General features: G+C 35.4%; 1 protein-coding gene across 4 annotated transcripts in view; it reads right to left on the bottom strand.

Annotated features, from left to right (window-relative positions):
• Set2 (SET domain containing 2) overlaps nt 1–21,614 on the bottom strand; it is a 139,916-nt gene that overhangs the window by 34,146 nt on the left and 84,156 nt on the right. For all 4 annotated transcript variants that reach the window (XM_081757930.1, XM_081757916.1, XM_081757922.1 and 1 more), the window contains exons 6-12: nt 19,197–19,294; nt 14,231–14,393; nt 13,255–13,497; nt 12,452–12,645; nt 9,482–10,134; nt 3,841–3,901; nt 1,273–1,362 (exon numbers count right to left, since the gene is read on the bottom strand). In XM_081757930.1, the coding sequence (XP_081614056.1) occupies nt 1,273–1,362; nt 3,841–3,901; nt 9,482–10,134; nt 12,452–12,645; nt 13,255–13,497; nt 14,231–14,393; nt 19,197–19,294 (1,502 nt within the window). The remainder of the gene's footprint in view (nt 1–1,272; nt 1,363–3,840; nt 3,902–9,481; nt 10,135–12,451; nt 12,646–13,254; nt 13,498–14,230; nt 14,394–19,196; nt 19,295–21,614) is intronic.

Here is a 21,614-nt window from a genome sequence, read left to right on the forward strand (position 1 = left end):
GTTTTCCCGAGTATGAGAGACCGTGCTGCTGATGATCCTTAACACTTCTGACATCGAGCCAAAGGATTGCGTGTTCACTGCTATCAAGGCTTATCGTTTGCCTACTTTGGATCAAAAATAAAGTCAGAGCATATCTCAAAATTCGGTTGATGGCATGTCTGGGAATTTCACCCTGCAGGGAATAATCTGTATACCGACTGAACATTGATGAAATATACATTTTTAGATTGCGTATGCGTGACTTCCTTTACGCTAATAAGGTCCACCATCCACAGTCTCTCGAATTCGAAATAGGACCTCTTGAAATTTGGCTTTTTGGCGATTTTGGACAGCCCTAGCTCTGAAACTATCCACTTTTCGCCATAGGTCCATATGAACTTTTTCTCTTATTTTGATGTGAGGAATCACCTCTTACTGTTTGTCGGTATAGTTCATTAACACCCCATATATATATATATATATATATATATATATATATATATATATATATATATATATAATTGGTCTACACGATTATTCATAAGCCTTTTTTTTTTAAATTTAACGTTCACATAGATAATTTTTAATTGTGATAGCAAGAACGTAACTATAAGTACACCAAATATTCGCTTTTTATTTTACTCCAACTGAACTATTAATGATAAACCGTTTGCGTGACCGTGTTTCATTCAAACGCCACACGTGTTTAAAACACAAAACAGTGGACCAATTCTTTGTTAAGAAATGATGTGAAAAGTAATCGTAATAAACGGTAAAAGTCTGCTTATGTAAGGATCTGTGTCGCTTATTATTCATATTACCTGGATTATCCGGATTTTCGATTTTCCGGATTGCCTTTGGTCCCAGTTAGTCCGGTGAACAAGGTTGTACTGTATTCTTTACGGTCTATTTTTAAGTGTATCCTCTTTAATACATTATTTTAAGCAAATAGAATTATTTTTCTTATATTGTAATCCTCAGCGATCTATTAAAGGAGACGCTAGGATTGGTGACTTTTGGCAACATTAAATTTATAATGACGACTACAGGTTTGTACACTTCTTCACTACAATAAAATGACATGTCACTACTGATCATTAAAATCTGTTTTCACGCATTAATTAGGCCTAATCCTTTACATGTGTTGATATCACCGAACTCCTTTTAACAAGATATATTAAAGTAGATATAGTCTTAAAATGTTCCACTGCATATGTATGACTACAGTATTAGTTGAACGTAATTTAAAATAAATTAGACTAGGATAATGCACTAAGATCTTAAAATACTTACTTGTCCTCTATTCTTGGTCCTTTTCTTATTCTCTCGTTATCGGGTGATTCTCTTGCGCGTTTTCTTTCCTTTTTGTCGCTCCTCCATGATCTGTAAAAATAAATTTACAATGAAGCATTACTTGTGAGCAATCTGAACATCATACACAAGAATTTTGCAAGCTCTCTAAGAATATGAGGAATGAAGATTCACTGGAATTCAAGAACACACAAACGTTACTTATTAACTAATGAGCATTTAAGTAAAACATAACATGCATATATAAAGATACAAATAAGAATTACTCATACTAATAATTAAGAAAGCTAATCAACTTATAACATATGTAATGTATTTCTTTTAGTTTCATCTTTATATTTTATTCCACCAATGAACATACACAACTTTTTAAGTATTGATTGATGGACTGGAATTCAATGCTTCATTTCATAATAAACAAGATGGATCATTTATCTTGATAAGCCTTTGTAGCTTCTAAACTAACAGAAAAACGCTGCAATTTTGAACCATGCAAACATCGGCAGGGAACAGTTTGCCATACTCTGTGATACCACAAGGTTAACTGTATTGTCAATCCAACATTTTTTTTTTTTTTTTTTTTTTTTTAAAGACGCTACGTCAAGGTTAATCATATTTCAAATCTACATGTAAAAGGAAAACATACAATACCACTGGTGACCTCTAAAGCAGTAATAACACAAAAGAGAGAGACGGTGTAATGCACATTCAACGTACTTTAGTATCTAATGCTATGATCATGATATGATGGATTTAAAATGAATACGAACAAAGGTACACGGGATTGAAAATTTGACTTTCTTCAAAAGAGTTTATTTCGAAAATCTGCTCAGATAAGTAACTTGTCCAACTGTATTGATGGGTTTTAATGGATGTGAGGATCAGAATTTCATACAATACCGTTCACAATAATTTGATATCTCAAAACGTTCTAGATATGGTAAAATGTGTTAAAGTTTGCAGTAACTGCTTAAAATTGTGTAATGCTGAGAACTTTTTGTATTTACATCTATATAAAAAAGTATTGTTGTAATGTTATAGAAGCAAAGTAAATCAAACATTGTTTTAAAAAGTTCTTACAAAAAGTAATTTTATGCATTAAATTGTACCATTTTTTCATATGTGCCGAATGGTTTGCGATATCAAATTGCTGTAAATGGTACTATGATCCCTAACTCTATTGAAAACCAAGTGCGTAATTCGATGTGATGCTTATCTCTACTTTTTTTTTTTTTTTTTTTTTTTTTTTTTTTTTTTTTTTTTTTTTTTTTTTTAATAAAATCCTTTCAGAAAAGCCAATTTTTCAATCCCCTATAACTTCGTATCTACTTTTCGAAACACGTCATATGATGGCCGTAGTATTCGACATTACGGTACTTTGGATGTACACTCATTGTTCAAAATTATTGTCGCATGTCTATAAATATGTTGTAGTAGGAACATAATTTGATAACGATTTTGCTCGGTATTTTCTATAATGTTAGTATGTGTATAATCGGCAGACATGTATGTAGCAAATTTCATGTCAAGAAAGCAGTAAATAAGAATAAAACGAAAATAAAACTTTCTTGTCCATTTAGCAACATTTTGTTTTACTTATTCCAATTTTCATATTTATAATTCTTTTCCTATCAAATTTACCACAAATATACATTTCCCGATTATACACATAGTATTAAAAGTACCCTGCAAAATCATTATCATATTATATTCTTACAAGAAGACAGTTATAGATACGCAACAATCATTTTGGACATGAGTGTACATTATCCCGTCCGTCTCACTTGCGTTATTACTGTTGTAGAACCCTCCCAAAATTGGTTGTTTTTCAATGTTTATGATACAGGTCCTCGATTTACAACACATGACAAGTGTGATATTTTGTGTTTTCGTTTTACATGTAGATTTGAAATATGCAATAACCTGACAGTACCACTTGAAAAAATAAAGCTTTACATTGGGTTGGCAACACCGTTAACCTTGTTGAATTACAGAGTACGTCAAACAATGTCCCTCTGCCGATATTTGCATGGTACAAAATTTCAGCGATAATTTGAAAGTTGCATGGGCGTATCAAGCCACCCTGTATAGTGCGTACGTACTTATTAAAATAGCATCAAACCTGCAGCTTGATTTTTATTCGAGACTTTATGCCTGACCAGGAATCGAAAATGGAACTGCATGAATAGAAAACACTACGTTAACCCATTGCCATGGAAGGAACTTTATTTATTTTAATGCACAGTACGACAAGTCATGGTAACTTATTTCCAATGATTAGCTTTTCTCTACTTTAGTTAGGTCAATGTACTGTGTAAAAATAATATTAATCACGGCTGCGACTGCTTTCTTCCATTTTCTGCTGTCCACAATCTACAGCCTTAAGCTTATGGGAACAGAAACGGATTTCAACCACTCACTGATTTCAGCAAATTATTTCTTAAGAAAAGAAAAGAAGAGGAAAAAGTCAATACAGTTATTAGCTTTTTTTTAAAAAAAAAAAAAAAGCAGGAAACTAGCAATATTATAGAATTAAAAAACCAAGCATACCTATCGTACGACTGTTTTCCGTGATTAGCACCTCTATCCAAATATTCTTTGTATCCTCGATCTGAAACAAAGAAAAATAATGTATGTACTTTTCAAATATAGAGTTGAGTAGGTATTCGTGCATTTGTTTTTAAGTTTTAAATTTATTCTGTTAATACGTAACTAACATTTTGACGCAAGTTCTGTCAAAGGTATGTTTTATTTACATTTATTTATTCTATCTCATTTTGTATGTCTTGATGTATGATTAATTGATCTTGTGACCTTGCCATGGAAATCGCTCAAAAAACTGGGGTGTTGAAAAAGCTAGAAAGGGTCCTTAAAAGGAAGTATTCTATACACAAGTAGCAAAGAACGCAGTTTACGCCGCTACTGCAATCTCAGCAAACGCGGCTTTAAATGAAAAGGGGTTTTCGTGGTTAGAATATTTTGCGTTAAAAACTAAACGTATGTATGCATTTTACACCCGTTGCACACAATTTTATAGAAATTCCTCGATATCAATTAATGGGGTGTCACAGTATCCCGGACGTGACAACTATAGCTTGTAAGCAAGCTTCCTTACTTCGTGTGTATTGCTCAGGCTAAGTTACGTTTTGGTTAAGTATTATACATAGATTTTTTACAACAAACGATATCATCTATGGCATCTACAGGGTGTTTCAAAACAACCCCGACAACATTTGGGAGGTGATTCTTGATACTAAGATAAGACAGTATAAACCAACCTGGGTCCACAAATGTTTCCTTTCAGAGTTAATGGCAGCCGAAAACATGAAAAAATGAACTTTCAAGGTTCATAGCTCCAAAACTACGGGACCTACCGTAGTCGGGTCAAGACTTCACTTGGAACAAATATGTGCGCTATCCAAAAATACACGTTTCAGAATCCTAAGGTACTCATGCAACAATTTTTATAGAGGCAGTTTGGCTACGGGCATATAATTTTAAAAGCTCACCAACCATCTCTATAAATAAATTGTTGTGGAAGTACCGCAGGAGTTAGTTTGATTGGTAATTTACTGTACACTTATGCAATTAATTTTGTACATATTTAGCAATCGAAGAGGAAATGCGAAATTGTTGTACATGTTTCTGCAACAAAATCTCCTAGCTTATTAAATGAAATGCTTTGCTGTAAACCAGCAAAATACACACGGTTATCTCCTTGTCCAAAGCAAATCGTGTATCATCAGTAATACCGCTAAGGAATGTAGAATGTTTACGAAATTAAGACTGAAAAGTGTCTAGAAGATTATAACTTCGAATGCGCTGATGTATTTAGTAATCACAATATATTCAAAAACATTAAATATAGCAGGTAATATTAAGAGAGGCTTTAAATCTTCAACAAATCGACATTCTTAATCTTACGGAGGCAGGATACCCCAAGATTGCGAAGTAACTGATAATAAACATAGGGTAATAACAAAAAGCATTTAATTTCATTTGCCCCTACACCGATGGATTTTAACATGTTAATCGCTTTTATTACAACTTACTGAATAAGACAGGCGAATGAAACGCATTTTCTTCAAAACTAGGTTGTTGTGTTATACTGACGAATATTATATTTGTTCGTGTACCAGAAATATCAATTTCACTAAAATAATTGTTGAGATAATCGTCAGAGAAAAATGCATCCACAGATTACGAACTGTTACGATTGCCAAATATTATAAAGTCTCTGCAAAGATGCGAGGGATGTTTCATTGTTATTTTTCATACTCTTAAGGAAAACAATTTTTACATTACGTAACGGCTTAATTACGCCCATTTTTAAGAATCAGACATTCAAATTTTGTCACTTGAAGTAGAATAGATTTAGCTCTCTCATATTATATATATGTGTTATATACGCAGGCCTCCCAGCAGGACACTGAAAAAATATAGGACATTTTGGTTTCTACAATAAAATATTACGCTCTGAAGCACAAATATATATATAATATATAATAATTAGAATACCTTAACTAAAGGTAGGGCAAACACTTCCTATAAAATAGGTCGACCTAGAAAACATGTATGACCAAATTTTATATTATTATTATTATATGTAAGTTCATCTGGATCTATGGCGAAAAGTGCATAAGTTTCAGAGCTAGGGCTGTCCAAAATCGCGAAAAAGCTAAATTTCAATAGGCCTTATTTCGAATTCCAGAAACTGTGGATAGTGGTAGATCAGCGTAAAGGAAGCCAAGCATACACAATCCAAAAGTGCATATTTCATCAATTGTTAATAGGTGTAGAGGGTATTCCCTACAGAGCGTAATTCTCAGATATGCTTTCAATAGAGTTTTCAGATATACCCTGTTTTCAAGAAGGGTTCAAAGTAGGGAGGAGGTAAACCTTGACAACAATGGACATCCAATGCTTCGGAGGGAAGGCAGAAGACCGGCAGCTCCATGTATTTTTGTGTTCGGAATAACATGTAATGATATGTTTCGTCATGTTATATTTCACGATTGTTTCACTTATAAGCGTGAAAGAAAAATCGCACCATGCGTTTTCCCGAGTATGAGAGATCATGCTGCTGATGATCCTTAGCACTTCTGACATCGAGCCAAAGGATTGCGTGTTCACTGCTATCAAGGCTTATCGTTTGCCTACTTTGGATCAAAAATAAAGTCAGAGCATATCTCAAAATTCGGTTGATGGCATGTCTGGGAATTTCACCCTGCAGGGAATAATCTGTATACCGACTGAACATTGATGAAATATACATTTTTAGATTGCGTATGCGTGACTTCCTTTACGCTAATAAGGTCCACCATCCACAGTCTCTCGAATTCGAAATAGGACCTCTTGAAATTTGGCTTTTTGGCGATTTTGGACAGCCCTAGCTCTGAAACTATCCACTTTTCGCCATAGGTCCATATGAACTTTTTCTCTTATTTTGATGTGAGGAATCACCTCTTACTGTTTGTCGGTATAGTTCATTAACACCCCATATATATATATATATATATATATATATATATATATATATATATATATATATATATATAAATGTAAATGTATTCTAAGAAAAGGCCACCCTTCATCCGCCAACCTTCCAAGGCTTTTCCAGTATTCCTTGCAGATTTTCCAAGGTACTTACAATTTTGACTACAATGCACAAACACAAATTAGTAATGCAACTGGAAGTAGACCTATTATTTCTTTAAAGATACCACCTCTCCATACATTCTGAATTACACTTTTCACGTTACTTTTTCTCTTGTTTTTATGATTTTTGTGCAAACAATAGAATTTGAACAAGGCATTGAAAATAGTAAAAACACTAAAAAATGCAGCTTCAATATAGTTAGAATTTAGAACATATTCGCACTACCTCAGAAGAAAAAGAAATAGTTAACTTTTATTTATATGACTGCCATGGCATTTAACACTTTCTACATGTCGTTACTCATACGTAATTTTGAATACACCCAAAAATATTAACTATTTCTCTACCTTCCTACTATCCTTCTAGTTCTTTTATTTACAGATGAACTTTATTTTGACATTATTTTTCATTACTTCGTATCTTTCTAATGAAAAAAGAAGACTCATAACTTATTTCTCTGTAATGAAACTTTGAATCTAATTAAACATTGAATTATTTGATCAACGTATTTCCTTCTAAAATAAATAATGTAACAGCATTTCATTCATCATAGCTCTGCAAATTATATATACACACACTTCTAACAACTTTTATACAACATAAATTTCAGGATATTTCCAGGGCGTTTCCACGTCACACTTTTATTTCCAGGTTTTCCAGGACGCATATTATGAACAGCAATATTGGAAGGCGTTGGAATATATTGGTGAATACAAACACATCTCCATGCCTAGCCAATACTGCTGCACACACACTGCTGAAAGAAAATGCTAACACAGCTTGCGTTATAAGAAACTAGAGCATGACAAAGTTCTTCAGCTAAGCTTCATTGGGGAAGACTAAGTACATAGGAAACAAAGAAAAAAACAATGGACATGGGAGGATACGAAAAAACAAATTTAAAAAAATATTAGTGAGGATTGGTGACTAGTTCCTCAGCAAAAAAAAAAAAAAAAAAAAAAAAAAAAAAAAAAAATCTAAGATACATTTAGCATATTGCTAATATCTAGCAATTTTTAGCCCTTGGTCTGTATTTTTAATAATTCAATCACTGAAAAATATAGGAAATAAAGGACACGATAAAAAAAAGGACATATATAGGACAAATATACACACATTTCCAAAATATAGGAAAAAATAGGAAAATAGGACAGCTGGGAGCCCTGTATACGCTTTGTCATGAATTTCCCGTGAGTTACAAGTCTCACCTGTAATCTAAGGGGAAAGCGTACAAGAAACTTTTCTCTCCTCAAAGGAGTTTTATAGCATCTTCATTCACAGAAGAAAAACAGTTCTTTAGATCCATGGCAATAACGCAGCATGAAGTAAGAGTGCTTTATGTTGATTTCATCTCTGTACGCAGCGACGTTTGGTTTGAAGCTAAGATTCTTAATAAGAACAGCAAAATCATCACGACGCGAAATATCAGAAACTGAGAACTGACCACAATGAAAAATTCTATCATTGACTATGTTATGATTAACTCCATTAGGAGTCCATTAGCGTTTACTTAAGTGTTAAGAATGCAGAGAAAGTACATTTATTTGCTACTACAGTCAGACATTATACAACTCCTCAATAGTTTAATACTGAACCTGCAAGGATTCATGATTTTTCTTCATAATTACTAAATCTTTATTCCAAGCATAGAAATCAGAACAGTACCACTATCAACGTACGGATCAGGAGATTTTAAACACAAGGTGAGTGAACATTAGTTTCTTAAATAAACGATAGTAGTTACTGTGTGTTTATATGTACCAGAAAATAGTGGCAACATTATCACACTACACAAACAAGGTTCTTCGCTAAACACGGCGTAGATGGACAGGAAGAAGTAGGAAGGAAATTCAAAAGACAGAAAAATAGCTGTAGCGTGTCCAGTTGGGCACTATACCAACGTAAAGTACACGTTGACTATGCATTTTTATTACGACGCCCAACTGCACGCGTCACAGCTACTATTCTGTCCTTTTAATTTTCAATGAACTTAAAAAGTTCGTTACTGAATATTTTTCCTTCTTTCTTTCTTTCTCTCTCTCTCAAACAAAACACGTGAAAAAAACTTAGTACTCAAGGAAATCATCAATGGATAGATATATTACAGGAATTGTTTAATGAGTATAATACAGTACCGAGAACAACTGGTATAAAGCCTGTAGAAGTTAATAAGGAAAATTAATTCTTTTTAAGTTCGTTCTGGCAATGCTCTTGGAACATGCTCAACTGGTTCTTCCTGTTCTAACGGAACACCTAGCGGAAATGCTTACAATTACCTATTTTAGTGTTTATGTTAATCTCTTTACTATTTTCTTGAAGTTATTTATTCCTCCATTTGTAATCCCCAATTTGTTTTCGCAACGATATATGTATGTGTAGTGTTGGAACAATGAAACATTGACGCTGGCATGGAAAATAAAATATTTAATTACAACGAAGAAAATTAAATGTAGGAGAAACAAGTACATAATGGAAACTTTTGATTTTCTACCACGTAAATCCAGATATATTATAAAACTTAAAAAACCTTACCCGCTTCTCTTTCGTGCTCTTTCATTTGTTCTATTCTTTCCTTCTTAGGAATCCTAAACACTTCCTTCAACGAGCTCCAACTCTCCAACAGTCGAGCAGCAAACTCCAGAAACACTCTGCCTGGGTCATCCGCATCGACCCTTTCCCTTGCATCACCATCGTCCACATTTGACGCTTCACTTTCAATGTCCATTTTCACCACTTCCATCTTGTCTCCGTCTGACATCACAGCATCAATTTCATCACGATCTTGTTTTAATGGATTTTTTGACTCTACATCAGACTCTGAATTAATTCCATCCGATTCACTGGACTTACTACCAACAGAATTAAATTTTACATCACTATCTTTACGTGGTTTCGAAAATAGAAATCCATTCACTCCGTCAGCGGACTGATTATCATTGTCCGTTGTGTCCGATTCATAAGTTGTGATGTCTTTTGATTTTTTCCACGCCCCCAAAACGTCTGATTTTGTCATATCCCCTGAATGATAATCAACAACTTGCTTTTCGTTTTCGATTCCCAGCAGAGACTCGTCATCTGGAATTTCAACGTCAGGTTTAATAGGATCAGTTCGCGGACCAGAAGACTTTGTTCCATCTTGTTTTACAAATTCCATATCGCTTCCCGATTCGTCGTCAATAGAGGACCTGTAAAATGAAGAAACGAATACAAAAAAGAATATTTGGAAATTACATACATGTTGTGCAGATTACTATAAATGATTCATTCGTTTTCGAAAGGCTATATTTTCAAAAGTATCACACATACAAAGAGGAAAGACACATGAAAATAACCGCAACTTATCAAGTGTGTGTTATGTATTTCGGTGGCAGCATGAGTTTAGTACCTGTCCAAATGGAGGTAAAGAAAAAAAAGAGTGTTTGTTAGAATATGCAAGACGTTCGTCTGCTATAGCAATGCAACTATTATTATATTCGTGCTGCCACATGGAACACACAGTACAAACTTAAAATTTCATATACAGGGAATGGACAAAAAATCTAAAAACACTTCATACAGGACACGTAAGGTTGGTCCTCTACTGTAAACACGTGTTGCGGTTGCCGATCGTTTTTTGTTTTCAATGTGTCATGTGGACCTTCCTCTTCCGTCAGCAGGAAAAAGTTCACCTGTGAGTGTCGTGGTGTGAAAGTGGTGCGGTAAAATGGGTGACCTGACAGACTTCCAAAGAGGCATGATCGTAGGTGCCCGTCTGGTTGGAGCTTCAGTGGCAACAGTGGCGAACATTGTGGGGGTATCGAAAGTCACTGTGTCCAATGTCACGAAGGCATACACAATCCATGGGCAATTGACGTCTGCAAAGCATAACAGTGGTCGAAAGACAATCCTGTCAGATAGGGATCGGAGGGCATTAAAACGGATTGTAGCAGCTAAAAAGAAGACCACTGCAATGAAAATTACATCTGAACTCAATTCCGGCCTACAGAGCCCGGTTTCATCGAAAACAGTGCGACGGAAACTTCATAAAATGAAAATTCGTGGTAGGGCCGCTATCGCCAAACCCCTGGTCACAGCAGTAAATGCGAAGAGGCGTATACAGTGGTGCAAGGACCACAAAGCGCGGACTCATGAGCAGTGGAAACACATAATGTGGTCCGATGAATCGACCTTCACCTTGTTTCCAACAACCGGTCGTGTTTACGTATGGTGAATACCGTCGCAGGCCTGTGATACAGACTGTCTGCTCCCAACTGTAACTGATGGGGGTGGTTCTGTTAGAGTATGGGCAGTGATATCGTGGTTTTCTGCAGGTCCCATCATAACCCTGCATGAAATGATGAATGCTAAGGCGTATGAGGCCATTTTGGGGGACCAAATATTGTTCCCTGTTCTACCCATGGCTCAAATATTGTTCCTTGATGGTGATGGCATCTACCAAGATGATTTGGCGCACTGTCACGCTGCAAAAACGGTGAAATCATGGTTTGAGGAGCATGACCAGGAGCTATCATACCTTCCCTGGGTCCCACAATCACCAGATCTGAACATCATTGAGCCATTGTGGTCTGAGTTAGAAAGGCCTGTTCAGTCTCATTACCCTCCACCAGCATCCCTTAAGGAACTGGAGCATGTTTTGGAGGAACAATGGTACAAAATTCCACACACTACGATTCAGGAGCTGTATACGTCCAGTCCACGTCGGATCCAAGCTGTTTTGGACGCAAAAGGAGGCCCCATACCATACTAGGTATGATTTTCACACTTTTGCAAACATTTTAGACCCCTGTATATCTCTCATATTTGTACGTGTAATTTTTTTGAAAATATAGCCTTTCGAAAACGAATGAACCATTTAGAGTAGCCCTGTATTTTGAAACAGATACAATTAATGATCAAATCTTAGATTCAAACTGAAACTAGTGTGTAAATCTATCCTGTAATGTTCTGCTCTCATTGCCTCCAGATTAATGAAGATCTGGTTAGTATCTTAGATTTAAGATGAACAGACACTCGCAAAATGCCATTAAGGATATTCTACAAGATAAACCAGAGACATATAGCTCTTCTAGCTGCTCTAGCGGATAGCGCACGAACAAAATTAATTTCACAACCATGCATTTTCATTAATCATATGTCTCCTTTAGCCTAGATGGCATAACCGTGGGTCGTTAAAAAATCAGAAATAAAAAAAAAATTTTTTTGTCGGGACCGGGTCACGATTGACATTACAGATATAATGAATGACAGACTAATTAATTTACTTACTACACCCTATTAAAAAAAATGTATTTTATTGGAAGAGCTTTTATAGTTATTACTGTTAGAAACTGTTTACATTTCCATAAATGACTTGTACCTCACCTAGCTCTCGTTTCTGACCGTTTCAGCAGTACATGAATTTACTTATTCAAATCTTAAACACACATGATAGGAACGATAATTATTAACAGGCTACTTTTAATACGTATTTTTTTCAACTTGCTTACAGTAAGGCACACACACCTGTCTTTCCTGCATCTTTCGATTTCTCTTCGAGGTGTACTGCCTTCATTCGCAATGTCAGATAAACTGTCACTTGAAAGACCGTCAATTAAGCTTAAAGGACTCGAAACCCACTTCTCAATTACAGACAGCACTTTACTATCTTGAAGCATTGTTTTGTTCGGAATCGGGAGCCGTGATAACGTTTCTAAAATCTGTAAAGAACAAAGAAAAATTTAGATTGAAAGGTAAAATGAAGCACAATGCTAAAACACCAGCACATACATCGATCACTATGATAGACAAGCCTGTCTCTGTTTTCTATCTACACTGAAGTTTCACGATTTGTAGTAGGTATTAATGGAAAAGTACATATAGGCGCTAATTAAATATTTTTCATTTGTTTACGGTATGATGAACGAGTGAAAAAAGCCATAACAAACTTATTTTCATGATCTTTAGAGATAAATCGGTGGTTCTGGAGCAACCAATAGGATTTTTTACGTCGAACAAGTTACAAATTGTGCTAAAGAAAAGTATCTTAACATTCCTCTGATGGTAATTAGGAATTCCTCTAATAAACTAATTTTTATATAGGTTTACACTTGAAATAATATTAAACGTAAGAGATATAGACATTCTCTTCTTATTTATTTATGTTCATTTCTAAAGTAGTAGGAAATCATATTACTGTTCAATATTACATTACCCCAGAGTTGTGAACGAATTGAACAAGTTTCACTGTATCAGGAGAACATACAGCTAATCAGCTTAAAATTGTATGCTTTATATTATATATTCTGTAAATATGAACAAGAAGTTACCTCTATTTTAAGATTAAAGTTGTCTGATGAATTTCCCATGTCCATCATCCAGCTCCAAATCAGACGAAGGCCATGGTAATCTAGAAAAAGTCGGCGGCACGCTGGTTCACCTTCTTGCAAAAGCTTAAGAAGTTGGATACGAGATTGTTGATCTTCCGCTCTCACCATCAATCGACAAAGATTTAACGTATGTGTGCGATTTTTTAGGCCTGAGATACTTAACTTTTCAATTTCCTCTTCAAGCTACAATAAAAATATTTTCTGACTGAATATTAAGTATTTCACGAAAGCAAAATTGTTACAATCAAACATCACGAATAAAATAAAATCAAACATGAATATGATATTAGATTAAACGAAGTAGTTCTATAATAATATTTTTATATGGCAGAATTTCCAGTAGCGAATGCCGACATACAAGAGAAGAAGAAAACAAGTTTAACTTAATACAAATGTGAAGACTATCAATATGCTAAATTTGTCTTCTTTCTTCTGACCAAGTATGTTTTCTACTTGAAGGCAGAATAGTTTTTACATATAACTTTTATTTACTTGTAACTGAGCTTATCTCGTACCCAAGAGATGATCTCTCGGCCCTAACTAAATCAACCAGGATAAAAAGATACAGCATGAGAACTATTCCGATATGTGGGTCAGAGTACTAAGGCAAACTGCACGAAAAATTCGGCCAAAATGAGTATTTACGAAAACTCAATTTGAAGACAATAATTCAACATATTACGCTGTTATAATCCTGAAGACTCTGTTACTTATGTTTTAATGAAACATAATTTATCGCCACAAAATACATAACGTGACTTCAAGTACCAAAGGCAGATGTATTAAGTATTTAGCTGAATAAAGATGCAAAACAATAGACGTACCATTCGTAAGTGGTATTTCGAGTTAAATGAGGTTTCATTAATATTATATTTCGTATATTTACGGAAGTGTAATGAAAAAGTTTCATACTTACATCCATATCCTCGAAGAAATCTCTCATATCTCGTCTTCTTTCTTCGCGTTTCTTCCTTTCTCGCTCTTTCCGTTCTTTTCTCTCCTGTTTTTCTTTTTCTGGATCTTTACCTATCCACCCTCTACAAATTGAGCTTTCACAATGGCACCGTTGGGCTTCCTTCCTGTTTATTAATAAATAAATAAATAAATAAATATCACTAACAATAACAGTAACATGGAAGTTGTAATGAAAAAGTTTCATTAATGTCTGATTGTTCCCTTTCCAAATGCACTACCGTGCTCCATCTTAAGACTGACATGCAAGAATAAGTCAAGAGATTTAAAATATCTCACAAAAACAGACCGAATGTTATAGCTGAAAGAAACATGGCATTGCCCTGTATCTTATAATTTTACACGAAATTTTTAAACTTTACAATTTATATATGCCTACCAACTCTAAAACTTAGTTTTTTTTTTTTTTTTTTTTTTTAAACTATAAGTACATTATGAACCAAAAGGTCATACACCAGAGATATTCAAGTGCAAATATTGCGAAATTCAGTTTTTCTAGCGATATTTGATGCCTAAAAAGTCATCATAATTCATTTCTACTATCTCTTGTTTCGTCCAGCTGTGCACTGCATGGAGACAAATACGAAGTCCATATAGAACACTTTTAACCAGGGTGGAAAAAAATCATGATTTTTTTTTTAAAATCATTTTTGTTGATTTTTTTATTTAAATCGATTTTTTTGATTTAAATCAAATCTTTTTCTTCGTATGATACAAGTCCCGAACTGAAGAGAAAACATTAGGAATTAGTATTAAATGTTAATTATGTCATTTAAGTGAAAGTATTGGGTTTTAATTTTGAATTAAATCCCAATCGTTAACCTATTTCAATCCCAAACAATGTTTCTTAAGCATTAAGGAAAAAGTACAGCAATGTATATCAACATGACACTTTTCTTTTCACGAAAGTTATTGATATTTGGCAGGGGCATATTTTTAAACAATTGGAACTAGCTAGCGGCACGAAATACATATAAAGTACATAAATTTCGCCTAAAATTAACTAACTCACTCTATGACCTATGGAACCCGGAGGTTCAATGCCATGTTCACAAAAGCTCTCCTGACTTCTATCCTTAGTCAACTGAATCCAGTTTCTATTTTGTATTCTTATTTCTGCGAGATCCATCTTAATATTGCCCTCCCATGTGCGACTAGGTCTTCCTAATGGTCGTTTTCCGATTGGACTTCCAGTTAAAACTTTGAAAGCGTTCCTACTTTCTTCCATTCTCGCTAGAGTCCTGCCCACCTGAACCTCCAAGATTTGATGACCCTAACAATGTTTGGTGAATGGTATAAATTATGCAGTTTCTCATCATGAAGTTTTCGTCATTTCTCATTTCCGTTCCTTTTGGTTCCGAATATTCGTTTCAGGATTTTATTCTCAAATACTTTCAGTCTGCGTTCTTCCCTCAGCGTAAGCGACCATGTTTCACAACCATACATTACAACAGGCATAATTATCGTTTTATATATTTTAAAGCTTCAAATTCCTCGACACAATTCGCGATGATAAGAGATTTTGAACTGAATAATAACACGAATTCCCTGCAGGAATTCCAAAATAAAAAATCAAGATGCTCAGTTCCAGAAGAAACACTTGTGATTGTTAAAAATATGCTTTATGTGACGTGAAAAACAGATCAAATGCGAGTTGTCCGTGCATTTAAGACATCTATACATAGCAGGCACGTTTTTATACTTTTCTGTTGGCTATTTTATTTCCTCTTACAATTTTTCCTGCACAGGCGCGGCAAATTTTCTGCGATCACATCGCAGATCGCGGCATGTTCTGCTATGGGGTCAAGCATCCACTTTATCAAAAGTATTATTCGATATTTTAACGCATCCAAAATTTGTCGTATTACGATCCCGAGGAACTTCTATGTATTTAGTACATAAATTTCGCCCAAAATTTTAAAATCTATTTTTTTTTTTTTTTTTTTTTTTGTTTCGGAGAGGGGATCGAACCCTCTAAATACGCCCCTATTATCTGGAAACAAACAAACAGACATGAACACAAAAGAGCTTTCATCTTAAATGTCCATGGTGATTTTCCCGTTGGAACAGAAATTTTAAAACCCTGTGTTACAAAGAGAAGAAAGCAGGGTTCACCCGTAACCCGTTCAAACGGGATTTTCCCTGATAGTTCCCACATGATACTCGTTTCATGCTGGGCTTACATACATTTGAGTCTCACTGTATTATGATTATTATCTTCCATAATCGGAATAACAGAAGAGAAACGGGATTTTACTTACTTTCACTTTAAATTAATTCATTTCGGAATTTGATTTAAATCAACGATTTTTATTTAAAAAATCAAGTGATTTAAATCTTGATTAAAATCGTGATTTAAATCAGACTGATTTAAATCAATCCACCCTGTTTTTAACCCAACTTCTTCCCAGTACTTACAATTGTAATTTGGCTGATAGCCACTTACAGATTTGTGGCATTATTTGAGGTATTTGAAATTGTAGTGGTACCCATTGTGTTTATGAAACATGTACCGATGTATGTGCAAATTATCAGAATTTTCAAAAATGGTCGAGGAACTACCAACGTGCAATTTTCGATAGAATGATCCATGAGGGAGGGGTTTCAATTATTATATGTCCAAATAATGAAATTCGGTAGTCTGACTTTTTATTTAAAATAATTAAACACGCAATTCAGCATTTTTAGTTGTTTGTCCTAGAAGGGAAGAAAATCGATACGTATAAAAAGCAGTGTGGGTTGAAATTACTACAATAAAAAGACCCTATTTAAGAATCCTTTAAAGTTAGACATGAAATTTAGTATTCAAAATTTTTGTCTAAATTAATTAAACATGTGTTTCAGCGCTTTTGGACGTTTGATATAGAAAAAGAAGATGACGACGTGGGGATGTTTCACCAAAATGCCCACACCAGGCTATGAATTTCGTATGAGACTTCGTACGGAATTCTATATAAAAGGGGCAGAAGGAAGAATCTTAAATATTGCCCGCAGTACCATGTGTGGGCATTTGCTAGTCACACACTATCTGAAGAAATAATACTTTCATATCTCACTGGCATATTACAAAATTTGGTGCTGTAACTGCAAAAGTTAAAAATTTTAATGGAACTTTCCTAATTTCAGAGCTAGTATCTTCACCTGGATAAATACAGCTAAGTGTCACAGAAAATAATAATACAAATAGTATGCATATATAATAGCGAATTTTAGTAACATTAAAATGAAACATTAAAGGATAAAGGAACAAAAGCACCAGGTACTACATGAAAGTTAAAGTGCTCAGAACCTCTATGTGCTCGATATTACGGCTACAAGCTAGGACACAGTAAAAGCAACTCCATCCTTCAAGGTAAGACTACTATTAGATAGTCCTAAATTTTCTCTGAAGCCTAAGTATTACGGAAATTATACAAAAATATGTAGCATATGACGATATATTCCTCACAATACTCCTTGTGCGTGCCAATTCCGTGTAGAAAGTAGAACTGTGCTTGACCGATACGCAAGCATGCCAGTGATTACTACGCGACACGGTTTGTTAATCCCCTTCGTGAGGCTTACAGAATGCATATTCTACTTCATCAAGTTTCAATATACTTGCGCATCGCATCCAGTTGAGGAAATAGCAACATATATATGCCCCACGGCAAGCCCATCCAAAGAGAGATACCTGGCAGCCGTATCAGAAAGTTCGTTTCCCTGAATGCCGATACAGCCACGCACACAGCAAATAACGATAATACAACGGTATTGCTATAACCGAAGGCAAATCACCAGAATATTTTGTATGAGGGCATACTTTATGAAGAAATTCTACATGCTAATGACAACGTATAAATTGGTCCAAACATGCACGAGATAGATCCAGCGAAAGATGGAGAAAGCATGGTAGAGAGCATATTTAAAAAATGTTAATTGTACCTAAATGAGGGAATGAATCAGTTACACTAAATTCTAAGTTGTCCACACTCCGTAATGAATGAACAGCCAATATTTTCATTCTCTGAACCTTCTATGAATATTGGCATAATATCTATGTTCGTTCATTTTGGCGCGCAAATAGCAGCAGAACTAATGCGGTCAGCACTAGTAACCAGTATGTGTCCAGTTAATTGAAGGTATCAAGTTCTTTAATAAATAGAAGTCAGAAAAGGATTTAGGATTTAGAGTTCTGGGCTCTCGGCATCTATGGCCATGTTAGCCCGTCACGTTTTAAGGGATGCCGTCCCTCGGCGAGCACACTATCCGGGGAAGGAAAGGAAGAAAGCGGCCTGGGACCTATATGTTAGGTACCATCCCGGCATTTGCCTGGTGTGAATGAGGAAAACCTTGGAAAACCTCATTTACGATAGCTGGCCTGAAAAAGCTTTTTACACTTTTTCGACCGAGTGGCTCCACTGGGAATTGAACCCAGGATCACACGCCCGAAGGCGAGAGGAGTCAAAAAAGGAGTAACTATACAGTCATTGTGTAACTTGGACCGTATTATATTATGATACACATGGATTAATCACACGCTAAGCACCCCACGCGCGGTGGGAGAAAACTTGGGAGTATACTCTGACGGGATGTATACAAGTACTGCGCTCATGTTCCGCAACTCAGACAAGACCCAGAAAACACACCAAGATATGTCTGGATCGAGGAAGGAACTGTACGTACACATTTTTTTCGGTGAAAAACTGGAAACCCATCTATCAGTGAACAAAACAATGTGCAATAAGTTGAAGCTGTCGAGTGCTGTATATTATTTATATAAAGGAAAATGCGGTTTCAGGCTGTTTGTACATCAATACTAAAATTAAATTTTACAACTGTTGAATGCCACACTTGTTTCACGAAACATGTTTATAAAAATTAAAAAGTAATACTAATACACTACAAAAATCTCAAACAGATGAACTCACCCATATCTTTGGAATTGGTAATCAAAAGTAACTTCTTCTCCAGCGAGTATAGTTCTTTTACAGAAGAAGCCAATTCTCAGTTCTCCGTTAACAGTCCACTACAAAAGACAAAACAATGTCAAAAATAGAGTTAGCGGATTCCGATATGGCTTAAAATTTAGTTACTTTTCCAGTAAGGTTACATCTATTTAAAATTAAGTTTTACTAGAAAATATTTTCAGAGTATTTAATTCCAAATAAACACAAGGTATGTAACACAACGAAGATATATTTTTGACAGACTGAAATTAGTTATTCTATACATTTAATTATAAAGTTTTAGTAAATTATTCTAAATTCGAGGCTTGAAATCAAGAGCACATTTTGACCAGTAACGCAAGAATGAACTGTTCTGCTGCATATTCCTTTAATCTACCCAACAAAGCGGAATGCAGAGGGGAAAAAATAAAGAGGAAACGGAAAATCTCTAGTTTCAATATCGTAAAACGAATGGTACTATGGAATAGTACTTCTGACCCTAATATTATACATGTCGCCAACCTATCACTATTATATTTTCAAATTCACTCATTCAAAATACTTTGATCCAATTATTTTGGAAAGAAACCTTAATGCTATCTGATATTTATTTTAAAATTTTACATATAAAAGAACAGCGAATAAAAAGAAGTGTATATCGACTACCTTTGATTTTATACACAAATTGAGCTCCTTAGTGGCTAAGCAGTTAGTGTATGCGCCTTTGGCGTGGGAGACCCGGGTATTCCCGGCGGGAACTCCTGTAGTTCAAATTCCACGTTAATCAGTAGGTCCACGTCTTATATAGCCTCGCTGCTGAACGGGACGTTCAACTCAAGATCAACTCAACTCTCACACAAGTTATGTAGCAAAAATAAAGTAAATAAAAAATACAAAATAAAAAAAGTGGACTTGAATCACTAATCTTAGAAGTTAATAAACTGATTTGTGCTCTGTGCTAAGTCTGAAATTTTCAATATATTCTGTATGTCGTACCATAGTAGAAAGAAAACTGCAATTTGCACTAAGGTTCATTCTTTGGTCAGGCCATAATGATTACAGGTTCCAGCAGAAACATAGCAGGAGAGCAAAATACTTAGGATGGCACATCAACCATAATTACCATTCCTAGATCCTAGGAATTTACACCGAATCTTTTAGTAAATTAGTCTTTCCATGGTTTTCTAGTCTGAGTTGTGTATTAAAAGACCTCTGTCGAACCAAAATTATGAAACGATCACCAATCATTGGATTTTTACTGCTTCCACTGGCAACATTGCCAAGTCTCAAGTCTTTTTCACACCTGAGTTTTAACAATGCTACCGGTAAAGGGAGCAAACATTCGAATAATTGAGAGGTAACAACTATGTATACTAACACAGTATAGTTCATAAGCATAAGCGTCTCAAAGCTTCCACGGAATTTGTCCACACTGTAAATACAGATATTTATATTTAACGAAAAATCTGGAAAGTGCAACTTACACGATTAATATTGCGATGGACCACCTTTCGTCTTCAAACAGCTCTGATGCGATGTGGAATGGAGTCGTGAATGTGGAGCATTATCCCTATCTGGGTGCAGTGCATCATTCAATTCCGTTACGAAATATGGAGATGGTAATCTGTGCCAGATTCGTGTCTCCAAAACGAACCACAGATATTTAATTATGTTCAGGTCCGGGGATTGGATCGACCAGGAAAGGTGATCAACTTCATTCTGATGCTCATCAAGCCACACAACAGCTCCAGCTGTGTGAATGGGCGCATTCTCATCCTGGAATATGGCGTCATTCCCTAGTCATCATCTCGACCATAGGATGCAAATGGTTTCATACAATGGTGACAATCATAGGAGCTGACGCGACCGGTAAGTCAGCATAAGACCTACTGAGAACAAAGATACCGCGACCCACAGCACAGTTGGGCGGAAACACTGCGGTTGATAGGCTTCTCCGACCATATTACACTTTCCAGTTATCAGCGGTCCATGTTTCACGTTCTTGGGACAATTGGCGTCGTGCTAAAGCGTTATGGTCTCTTCACAGAGTTCGCCCATGCCCATTTCATGAAACTCGTGGCAGACTGTGATTGTCGACACAGGCTGTGGGTGGAGCTGCTTCAGTTCCTCCGTCTTTTGCAACTTAGTCGCACGAAGGTTCAAAGTGAAAAGTTGCTTTAACACTTTACCCGATAAGTCCGAAAATCAGATGTTTTACTCCGGGATCAGCAGCTTTCACTGGCCTGTTGAATAACATGCGAAACTGCATTACTGTTTCTCATAGTGCATGTACTTTTGCCATGAATTCTGTAGGCCATCTGCACCTTCAACACTGTCTCTCGCCACAAACCTAACACATTTACCACTTCTCGTCACACTCGCACTACATAACCGAGCGCT

The sequence above is a fragment of the Thermobia domestica genome, chromosome 1 (assembly GCF_964235325.1).
Source record: "Thermobia domestica chromosome 1, izTheDome1.hap1.1, whole genome shotgun sequence".
NCBI lineage: Eukaryota > Metazoa > Arthropoda > Insecta > Zygentoma > Lepismatidae > Thermobia > Thermobia domestica.